The 12,542-nt window shown below is 36.8% G+C and overlaps 1 protein-coding gene across 1 annotated transcript in view; it reads right to left on the reverse strand.

The window, feature by feature from the left end:
• Window positions 1-12,542, reverse strand: part of EHD4 (EH domain containing 4) — a 101,048-nt gene that overhangs the window by 58,361 nt on the left and 30,145 nt on the right. The window contains exon 3 of the mRNA XM_036736043.1: window positions 2,082-2,179. Coding sequence (XP_036591938.1) covers window positions 2,082-2,179 — 98 coding nt within the window. The remainder of the gene's footprint in view (window positions 1-2,081; window positions 2,180-12,542) is intronic.

Below are 12,542 nucleotides of genomic sequence, written 5' to 3' on the forward strand. Positions count from 1 at the left end.
AATTGCCTCTATGAAGTGGAAGGGAAAATGTACAGGTATTAAGAGGGCTCTGGATTCTAATTATTACCTGATTATTATTTTTAATCAAATATATAGACATATATGTGTGTGCATGTATGTGTGTGTATACACACACACACACATGTATGTAACTGAGCAAAACTAATTCCTCCACTGGTCATGTCCTAATGTTTATCTATAGGTTATACTTTTATTTAGGCCACTATATTTCAAGGACCCTTGGGGATCCCCAAGACCCTTTCAGGGAGTCTATAAGATTAAAACTATTAAAATAATGCTAAAATACCACTGCTAGGTCTACATTCCAAAGACATCCCCCCAAAAGGGAAAAGGACCTATTTATGCAAAAATACTTATAGCAGCTCTTTTTGCGGTGGCTAAGAATTGGAAATTGAGGGGATGCCCATCATTTGGGGAATGGCTAAACAAGTTGTGGCATATGATTGTGATGGAATACTACTGTGCTATAAGAAAAGACAAGCGGGATGATTTCAGAAAAACCTGAAAAGGCTTACATGAACTGACACATAGTGAAGTGAACAGAACCAGGAGAACACTGTACGCAGTAACAGCAATATTGTTTGATGAAGAATTGTGAATGACTTAGCTATTCTCAGTAATACAATGATCCAAGACAATCCCAAAGGACTAATGATGAAGCATACTATCTACCTCCAGAGAAAGAGCTGGTATTGTTTGAATATAGACTGAAGCAGGCTATTTTTCACTTTTTCTTTCTTCCTTTCTTTCTTTCTTTCTTTCTTTCTTTCTTTCTTTCTTTCTTTCTTTCTTTCTTTCATTTTCTATTAGAGTCTTCTTGTACAAAATGACTAATATGGAAATGTTTTACATAATTGCACATGTAGAACCTATATCTGATTGCCTGACATCTCAGGGAGGAGGGAGAAGAGGGAAGGATAGAATTGGAACTTAAAATTTTAAATAAAAATGTTAAAAAGTTGAAAAAACAATAATGCTAAGATATTTTAATTTCTAATACAGTAAATATCAGTAGATAGAACCCATATAAACAAAAAATCTTTGGGGGGAACTTTAATAATTTAAGAATGCAAATGGGTCCTAAGACCAAATCTGGAACTGCTATGACTGAGGCAATGGCATCTCTAGTCTGCTTATTTAAAAGCAAATAGTAAATACATCTTTGGAGATTGCATTTCCTTAAAAATAAAGGGGGCTGACCCTTTATATCATAGTGTTTTTCTAAATGATTTCCTAGAGGTTGTTTTATGTAATTGAGAAGTTTTTCATGACTTCTTTAGTATTATCCAAATGAGATTTCTGTACTCAGACTTCCTGAGTCCTGAGAATTATGTCCATTTTTCTGAGACTAAACAGTACCTCATCATTCAAGGAATTCTAGGGACCTCCAAAGATCACACAGTCTATTATCTTACAGGTAGAACTGTGCAAAATCCAACTCAGACACACTATTGAATCCCATTATTAAAATCCTCCAGGAATAAAAGCTCACAAAATTGCTAAGGTTACAATTTTGGACTCTGAAGCAAAAAATTCAGAGGTTCCTTAGCCTCCCAGAAATGGAGCAGTTACGTGCGTGATGTTTTGACCTGTGAAGAAAGCAAAGGAAGCCTTCCTTCTTGCTCTGACACGACTTTGCCTTTACCATGTTCCATACTTTTCCTAGGCAGACCAGAATCCAGTGAGCAATTAATACAAAAAACAAACAAGTGGCCATGCACTTTATTTGAGGTGGAGCTGGTTTTAAGTTGAAGCTCCTTTTATGGAACTCTAGATGTCACTTAATAACTTGGGATCTGTTCCTTATTGTTAGTCTGTGGCTTCCCTGTTAGTTTCTTGGGGTTCTTTCAGCCTTGAGGCTTCCTCCCAAGCTTTGCAGGCATTACTTTGATAAGGGCTATTATCAATGGATTGATGAAATTAAACAGAAGAAAGAATTCAAGAAGCAGTCATACCTTTCTGCCTTTATCTTATAAAGTGAGAAAGAAATACATAAAATTATATCTGATAAATAACATAGTAAAGAAAAACTGAATACTTATAATATTAAAACAATTCACCTCTGCTGATACGTTGTTTTTCTCCAGAAAGAATTCCAGGGCTGTCAATGATGCTTATGCTCTTCAGAACTTGGTTAGGTAGCTGGGAGCACATGAACCTAAAGAGAAAATGTATCCAGAATGAAATTAAAATAACATCTGAATGATACCAACTAGCCAGTTGTGTGACCTTAGGTAAGTCACTTAATTAACTCTGGGCCATAGTTTCCACATCTGTAAAACAAGGGGGTGAGATCAGATTTCCAAAGACGAATTTTTTTTAAAAACGGAAACTATCAGTGTTGGAGGGGCTATGGAAGATAGGCATACTAATATATTGTTGGCAAATCTGTACACTGATCCAACTGTCCTGGGAAACAATTTGATTTATTAGAAAAAAGGCACTAAACTGGTGGTGCCTGGGCAATTCCACTAATGGACAATTCCATAAGAAGGTCAATGACAGAAAAGAGTCCTATATTTAACAAAATATTCATATCGGCACTTTGTGGTAGCAAAAATGTGGAAGCAAAATGGTTCCCTATCGATTGGGGAAAGGCTGGACAAATTGTGGCATACAAATGTAACAGAATGCCATGAGAAATGTTGAATGAGGAATTCAGAGAAATATAAGATGACTCCTATGAAGTGATGGAGAGTGAAGAAAGCAGGATCAAAAGAACACCACATACAACATGAACAATGAACAAAACTAAAAATCAGTCTGAAGAAGGAAGGAAACAAGTATTTATTAAGTCCTCATTATGTTGCAGGCATTACGCTAAGCACTTTGTGAATATTATCTCATACAGTCTTCACAACAATCCTGGGAGGTAGGTGCTATTCTTATTCTCATTTAACAGTTGAGGAAACTGAGGCAGAGAGCAATTAAGTGACTTGCTCAAAGTCACACAAAAATTGTCTGAGGCTAGATTTGAACTCAGGACTACCTGATTCCAGGCCCCAGGCTCTAACCACTGCACCTCTTAGCTAGTATATATTCCATAGCATAATTATAACCATTGCTTTTTACTACATCGTCCAAAGACGTCATAGTTCTACTTCATTCACACTGAGCTCTGATCAAATATCTAACATTAAAGGGGAAAGAACCTTGTACTCACAAGGCCAACAAACAGGAGAAATTGGTAATAATAATACTGTGCTTCACAATTATGAAGTCCCTTTTAGAACCTCAAATATTCTCATGAATGACAAGTTCAAGTGCAGGCTTTTGGATTTACTAGATCTCAAGTGGTGGTTAGGTCATTCTGCCATTACTAAGCCCTGTGATTCTAGTGAGATAAGGAAGGGGTAAATTTCAGTTTTTGAGACTGAGATATACACACAAAAAAGGATCAAGTGACATTTACATCTTTTCATAGAGTGAAAATACTTATCAACGTAAGAACATAACCACAACTTTAAGTTAAAGTTATGGTATGCTAATACATCATTAGTAATATGTGTAAGGCAGTATGGCCTATCGGCTAGGGTCCCCAGTTGACTGGGGTTCAAGTCTCATCTCTGACATACTGGCTGTGAGACTCTGGGCAAGTCACTTAAATTCTCAGTGTCCTTGGCAACTCTCTAAAACCATGAGATACAGTATAGGTCCTGATATACGAGCATGGAAGGAGAGTTCTTAACACCAATAAAACCACAGGGCCACACCAAAAAAAAAAAACAACCCAAAAATCCTGTTAGAACAGAAAGGGAAGGATTAGAAAAATTACTTGTTTCTCAGGAAAATCCTGCTTAGAACTCTCTCTTGTTATCATAAACTTTTGACTTCAGTCTCTGTTTATTCTACCAAGGCCATGATGTACATACAAATGCAGAAAGTTTAATAACGACCTTCCTTTTCTTTGTATTTCAAATAGCTGATGTATATGCCAGTGGGCAGAAATGTCAAAAACTTGCTTAAAAATCAGTTTTTTTCCACTCTGTGGAATTAGTGGCCATTACTCAGAAGGTAAATATGCCCAGAATGTGAGATGAGGAATGACTGCATCAAATTCTACCAGGACACGTATGGCTAAGCAAAGCCACTGCATAATGTAATTTATGCAGGAATGAATAGGCGGCTTGGGACATGAGATATAAATGTGAGCAAAAAAATAGCTTTCGCATATGGATCTCAAAGGGTTTAACATTTATTCTTTCATTTATCAAAATCATCCCTATGAGGATATAAAGGAAAGGATCACAGGGTCCCATCGATAGCTGGAAGTACCCTTTAGAAATCATTTAGTTCGAATGGCCTCATTTTGCAGATGAAGAAATTGAGGCCTGGAAAGGTGATGTGATATACACAAAGACAACAACACAAGTAGTAAGTCACAATGCAGGGATTCAGACCTTGAGCTTGACTAAATCCAGGGCACTTTTCAGCATACCATGCTGCCTCTCATAATGGATTACATTTATATCTCTAGCTGGAGAAATTTAAGAAGGCAGCAGCTAAGTGGTAGGTAGTCTGGAGAATATGACACAGATCTCCTAAAAGCAAATTTAAAATTCAATTTTCACTAGAATGGAGATCAAGGGTTTTGAGAATTAGCAAAGTTAAAACAAGAACTTGAAACCAATTAAGAAAACTTGCTCATTTCTGCTTTAAAAAAAAGTCTGTTAAACAAACATTGGTACTGAACAGAGGACAGAGTTTGCTAGAACAAAATAAACATGGATTACTAAAAATATCTTTCGCTAGCCTACTTGTTAAATGTATAGCACCTTGATTCATTCCTTAGCTGACTCATCCCTTAGATTTGGGGGAGGGATAAAGTGCCGGGATGTACCTGAGGGAATGGGAGGCTGCCAGACAACAGTAATCTGGTCAGTCTCTAATAAAATCCTACTCTCCGTTGAAATGCTTCCCCCTTGCTGGAAAAATAGCACAAAGTGGAAACTATTCTCCAAGAGCTGGTGTCACAGAGATATTGATGAACTTTCTCCAGAGGCATGAAGACTGTACTACATTATAATTTTTCCCTAATTTTCCAGAACCTCTTCAAGGTTCCGGGTGGAGTTAAAAATGTACAATCAAAGACTATACATTCAATTCCCATTGAACAAAGTTACATTACAGTGCTAGAACTACTCCCAGGGTGATGTAACAGTGACTAGTCACACAGGCAAAGGGCGTTATCAGGAAAAAAAGAGAAGGGGGAGGAGTATGGAGATTAAGAGTAAACAGGGAGCTGGCTGCAGATTCAATGCCACATAATCAAAGAAAATGAGCCAGTAAGTATCTAAGACAACTTTATTTTAAAGTTTTAGTGATGTCTTTTTTTTTCCATATCACAATCATTTCTCCACATACCCCCCTCCTCCACTGTGAATGCTTCTTTGTGCTAAAGGTACTGCCCACCCCTGTGTTCTGTGGACATTTGGGGGTTGTTGAAAGGAGAAGAAAAAGAATAGCTGTGTGTGGAACACTGACAAAATCAGTTTGGAAAGAAACACAGCCCCTCAGATAAAAGTCCTTGAGGAGAGACACAGGCTGTTCCAAGAACCTACCCCTTGCCTACCAATACCAGACCTTAAACTATACTACAAAGTGCTTACCATCAAAATGATTTGGTACTGGTTAAAAAAAAGAGAAGTCAACTGGTGAAACAAATTAGTACCATAGGTAAAAGCCAACAAACTTAGCTGCAGTGTTTGCTAAACCCCAGCTACTGGGGTTAGAACTTGGTGTTTCACAAAAGTTGCTGGCTGGGACAAATAGAAAGCAGTTTGGCAAAAACTAGGCAAGGTTTCCCCACCCCTGGTCTATACCTAGTTTTTGCCAAATTGCTTTCTAGCTCCAGGGAACCTTCGGCTTCAAGACCACATGTGACCCTGTAAGTCCTCAAGTGTGGCCCTTTGTCTAAATCCAAACTTCACAGAACAAAATTGTTTGGATTCAGTCAAAGGGTGGCAACTGAGGGCCTAGAAGGCCACGTGTAGCCTCAAAGCCACAGGTTCCCCACCACTGGTATACACCAACATTTCATAACTTATATCAAGATAAACTCCCAATGAAGATACATGCCTTAGATATGAAAAGTTACATAATAAACAAATTTGAGGAAAAAGGAAGAAATTTCCTATAAGATTTATGGAAGAGTTCACAATAAAAGAATAGAGAGACTCACAAAAGAAAAAAATGGACAATTTTGATTATATAAAATTTAAGTTTTGCCCCCCTACAAATAAAACCAAAGCAGTAAAAGTCAGAAGGGAAAATTAGATGGGAAGAAATCTTTGCAATAAGTTTCTCTAATAAAAGTCTCATTTCTGAAATATATAAGAAATTGATTCAAATTTATAAGAGTCACTCCCAAATTGATAAATGGTCCAAAGACATGATTAGATGTTTCAGGTCAGTTCAATGAAGTCATCAAAACCACATGGAAAAAAGTGCTCCAAATCATTAATAATTAGAGAAAAGCAAATTAAAACAACTCTGAGATTCTGCCTCATACCTTTCTGATTGACAAAGATGATTAAAAAAAGAAAATGACAAATGATGGAGGGCTGTGGGAAAACATGCAAATAAATACACTGCTGGTAGAACTATGAGTTGTTTCAGTCATTCTGGAAAACAATTGTTGCAACAATTCAGCTAGCAGCTGTTGTGGGGGTGAAAGACCAACACAAACCCAACAACAAGAATGCTGCCAGCACAGGTTCTTTTGATCTGCTTTACTAAGGAAAGTAATGTTAGGGGGTTAACAATCTTAATTCAATACAACACACAAATATCATTCACTCAGTTCAGGGGAAAAAGGCAGCACCCTGAACTCAGAGCAAATACAAACAAATTACAAATGTACATTATAAACACACCAAATACAATCCACAGTTACCAAGAAACCATCAACATCTGGATTGACAAGCCGGAAGGCTCTTAGAGCAGCTGCCTGGAGTCCCATGCCAACACTTCTCCAGGAGTGAGAGCCTCAAGCAAATAGCTCTGTTCTCTCTTTTTATACAGTCTTTGGACATCATCAAACTGACCAGAACTTAGGTGCATATGACCAGAATTTAGGCTCTGGTCTTAGCCACTCCCCTTAGGGCCCTGGGGGCTTCACGCCTAAATCAGCTTAGTACCTAGTAATTAGGGGTTTGCGCCTGGGGATTGGCACCTAGTTAGACTCAAAGAGATTTAAATAATTTATCATTCTAAAACAGTAAAAAAAGTCCCAACTTAATTGCCAATACAACAATTTGTAACCATGCCCCCAAAATTACTAAACTGTGCATACTCTCTGATCCAGCAATACCACTACTATTATGCCTCAAAGAGGGGAAGGACTGATATGTACTCCCCCAAAATCTTCTTCTGGTGGCAAAGAAATGGAAACCATGAGGTGTCTATCAGCTGGGTAATACCTGGATGAACTATGGCATATGAATGTAATGGAATATTATTGCACCATAGGAAATGATAAAAGGGACAGTTTCAGAGAAATCTTGGAAGACATATATGAACTGATGCAGAGTGAACTGAACAGAATGAAGAGAAATATGTATATATATATATATATATATATATATATATATATATATATATATATGAAATAACAACAATATTGTAAAGACAAACAACGCAAGACTTAAGAGCTCTGATCACTGCAATGAAGAGCTAAGATTCTAGAGAATTGATAATGAACTGAGATATGGAATGACACACGTATTTTTGGATATGGGCAGGGCAGGGTTTTGTCTTGCTTGATTATGCACATTTGTTACCAGGGTATTGTTTTTCTTTCGTTCTCTTTTTTTCCTTCAGTGGACAGAGGACCAGATGTAGAGAAAATAAATGCTTAATAATTTATTTTCAAAATAAAATTTAAGTTACACAAGATATTTAAATAAAATAAATATCAAAGGTAAATATTTAATTTAAAAGTAAAATAAAGCTTACTAAAAAGTAAGGCAGCCCTTCAAATAATGTACTGAGAGGACCTTTTTGAAAGCATTTCAGTGGTAAGGGCACTGAGGCAGTGATGGCCACAGGGCTCTGTGGTCTATTGGCTTCTTTGTACATGACTGTTTTCAGAGTTTTGAAGAACAGAGATGTTTGGGGATGATGAGAAGATTATAAAAGAATTGGTGAAGTCATATCCCATGAGAATTTTTTTTTTAGTTTCACATCATAAGGTAGATATGAGTCACTAAGCACAAGCATGTCCTGATTTGAGGCATTAGAAGCCAGAGAGTGATGGCCAGATGGAGATACAGAAGATATGAGTTGAAAAGAAGCCAAAAACAGGAAAAGTCATAGAAGCTGGTGACAGAATTCAGGAGGCAAGGAGAGAAACTGATTACAGAATACAGAAGCAAACTACAAGTGAGCTCAGCTGAGAGTCAGGCTTTGCAGAGGATATAAGGTGCTGTTGCATTAGAGTGCACTATAGCTGCTAGAACCTGGCTAGGGAAAAGCAGAAGAGTTCACTGAGTTTATTGCCCCTCTGGTTTAAGAAAGGAAAAACCCTCATAGTCTAAAAGGAGAGAGCTGAATAAGCCTGACAGATTCCAGGCTTAAGGAAACTGCTTTTCACCAAAATAGTGTAATGCTGACATATTTTGCTAAAAAAAATATCACTTCCTCAGGGTCCTGCCATGGGAGGCTATGTGCTAAAAGAGTTTCACCCTGTTTTTTAGTATCTGAAGAACAGCAGAGGTAGCTTTGCCTAGCAGCAGAGGTCTCTGAACCAGAAGGGGAGGAATTAGGAGTGAAGTAATCTTACAGGTAACATATAGACTGTTCCCTAAAGACATCAAGGCCTGCAGTGCCTTCAGCACATGGGCTTCCCTAATCATGGGCCTCACTGACAGGTTTTTATAAATGTACATCCACTCCCTCTGATCCACAGACACTGTCTGTGCACTGATGGAAGGGTGTGACTCAGGTTTATAAATGAGCTATGATATTTTGGTAATTCTTGTGTTTGCCTTCTGTTGAGTGTTGTAATTATTTCTGCATTTGCCTCTGAGGAGTTATGATTATGATTGCTTTTACCTTATCATTTAGGAAATATTTCATGTCTAAGAATCAATATCACTTTGTGTGTAAATGGAGAGCACAACAATGGTGGCTCAGGAGTTAAAGTGGCAAGTAGCAGAAATACATACACGCCTACATCCACACACCCCTCTTTACACACAAACCACAGGACCCTGAGAACTAAGTAATATTAGCATAGCATATCCTCCTCTGGGAACCTCCAGCCTGTCAACATTAGCTCAGGCTGGGTGTGTGAGACAGTCCAGATCAGGGGATTTGGGTGACACGTGGCATGCCATGCCTGAGCTGCATTTGTAATACAGAAAAAGACAATTTGGTAAAACCAAACACAGAGACTGCATCTGACAATATATGTAACATTTGCATCTACAAACCTCCTACCTTTCTAGCAAAAAGAAGGAAATGTGCTTCATTATTCCTCTGGTCAAGACTGGTCGTTATAAGTAATCAGTTTGGCTGCCTTTCAGTGAAGTTTTCATTTACACCACTGTAGTCACCATGCACACTGATGGATCTTGGACAATTTTAACAATTTAGCCAACATTTCCCAAAATATTATGGCCACAAAACACACTGTGAAATATGATCATCAGAACCCATAAAAGTTTGAGAGTGGGTGAGTACGGAGGTATAAAATACCCCTAGGATGAAGGTGAGTTGTTATAACAAAGTAGAGGCAAATTGGCCTATTTTCATGATGAAAAACTTCTGCATATAATGGGTACTGTAATACATATACAATTTCATATTTAATATTTTAGAGGAAATAATATCACTACATCAAAAAATTTTAGTTTCATGGAACACAGTTTGGGATATGCTGAGTCAGGCGATCCTATCTTATAGAACCATTGCAAGTACCCTATTAGTTATGTAATAAAGGTTTCTTTCCATATATGTGTATCTAACCTTAACCTTTTGAATCAAATCAGAAGGCACCAACCAATCTGGCTCCCACCATCAAACAATGGCTTCAGTCAAGCTATGATAGTTGCTTCAACAAAAAGACTGACCTAAATAATTTCCTATTGAAAACTGCTCTCTAACACCTTCACAAAAATTGATCATGTATTAGGACATAAAAACCTCAGAAACAAATGCAGAAGAGCAGAAATAATAAAGGTGCCCTTTTTAGAGCACAATGCAATGAGATTTATATTCAATAAAGGGCCATGGAAGCATAGTTTAAAAATTAATTGGAAACTAAGTAATCTAATCCTAAAAAATGAGTCAAAAAACAAATCATAGAGACAATCAATAATGTTATTCAGGATTGCGATAACAATGAGACAACATAGCAAAATTTACGGGATGTGGCCAAAGCATTACTTAGTGGAAAATATATATCTCTTAATGCATACATCAATAAGAGAGAGAAAGAGCAGATCAATAAATTGGGTATGCAACTAAAAAAAGTAGCAAAAGAACAAACTTTAGATCCTAAATTAAACACCAAAATGAAAATCTAAGGAACAGTTAATAAAATTGAAAGTAAAAAGCCATTAAACTAATAAATAAAACAAGGAGCTGGTTTTATGTTAAAAAAAAACACTAGTCAATTTGATTTTAAAAAAAGAAAACCAAATTACCAGTATCAAAAATTCAAAGGGTGAATGTACCACCAATGAAGATGAAATCAAAGCAATTATTAGGAGTTATTTTGCCCAGTTATATGCCAGTAAAAATAGTACCAATTCATCTGGAAAACAAAAAGTCAAGAATATCAAGGGAATCAGTGAAAAAATATGAAGGAAGGTGGCCTAGCAGTACAAGATTTCAAATTATATTACAAAGAGATAATCATCAATCAGGTACTGAATAAGAAACAAAGCAGTGGATGAGTGGAATGAATTAGGTACACAGTACACAGAGGTAATAACCACAGTAATCTAGTGTTTGATAAATCTAAAGATCCAAGCTTTGGGGGCAAGAACTCAGTAACTGAACAAAAATTGCTAGGAAAACTGGAAAGCCGTTTGGAAAAAACCAGGTATAGACCAACATCTCACACCATATACCAAAATAAGGTCAAAATGGGTACATGATTTAGGCACAAAGGTGATATCATAAGGGGAGCATGGAATTAAAGGAGCATGGAAAATTTCACCTGTCAGATCTAAAGGAAGAGTTTATGACCAAACAAGAGATAGAGAGGATCATGCGAAGTAAAATGGATAATTTTGATTACATAAAATTAAAAATTTCGGCAGAAAACTGGCGGGGGAGGGATGGGGATTGTATAGTAAGTTTCCCTGATAAATGTCTCATTTCTCAAATATATATGAAACTGAGCCAAACTTATAAAAATAAGAGCCATTCCCCAAATGCTAAATGGTCAAAAGATATAAACAGGCAGTTTTTAGAAGAAACCCAAACTATCTATACTCACATGAAAAAGTGATCCAAATCACTACTGATTAGAGAAATGCAAATTGAAACAACTCTGAGATACCACCTCACACCTATCAGATTGACTAATATGACAGAAAAGGAAAATGATAAATCTTGGAGAGGATGTGGGAAAATTGGACCACTAATGCATTGTTGGTAGATTTATGAAATGATCCAACCAATATAGGGAACAATTTGAAACTAGGCCCAAAGGGCTATAAAACTATGCATACTCTTTGATCCAGCAATACCACCACTAGGGCTGTATCACAAAGGGATTTTTTTAAAAAGGGAAAAGGACCTACACATACAAAAAATATTTAAAGCAGCTCTTTTTGTGGTGGCAAAGAATTGAAAATCGAGGGGATGCTCATTAATTGGGAAATGGTTGAACAAGTTGTGGTAGATGACTGTGATGGAATAATATTGTGCTATAAGAAATGACAAGCAGGATGATTTAAAAAAAAAACCTGGGAAGACTTAAATGAACTCATGTTTCAAAGTGAAGTGAGCAGAACCAAGAGAATATTGTACATAGTAATAGCAATATTGCAAGATTGATCAAATGTTAAAGACTTAGCTACTCTGATCAATAAAATAATCCAAGACAATTCCAGTGGACTCATGAAAAATGCTATCCACCTCCAGAGAAAGATCTGATGAAATCTGAGCACAAATTAAAGCAAACTTTTTTCACTTTCTTTGTTTCCTGTCTTTTTACTTATTTATTTGTGCAGCATGGCTAATATGGAAATACGTTTTACATGACTTCATAGGTATGATGGATATTGCATTTCTTGCCTTCTCAATGGATGGGGAAGGGGTGGATGGGGGGAGAGAATTTGAAACTCAAATTTTTTTAAATGAAGAAAGGAAGGGAGAAAGAGAGAATCACTCTAGAGATAACTTATAGAATTATTAGGCTGTAAACTGCAAGGAGGCAGGCATCAAGTCTTATTTAAATTTTGTATCACCCCACTAATGCCTAACCCAATGCTTAGTTTACTGAATTGCTAAATGGAATAGAAATTTGGTATTTCATAAAAAGTGGCGAAGTTGTGAACCTAGGA

The sequence above is a fragment of the Trichosurus vulpecula genome, chromosome 8, assembly GCF_011100635.1.
Source record: "Trichosurus vulpecula isolate mTriVul1 chromosome 8, mTriVul1.pri, whole genome shotgun sequence".
Taxonomy (NCBI): Eukaryota; Metazoa; Chordata; class Mammalia; order Diprotodontia; family Phalangeridae; genus Trichosurus; species Trichosurus vulpecula.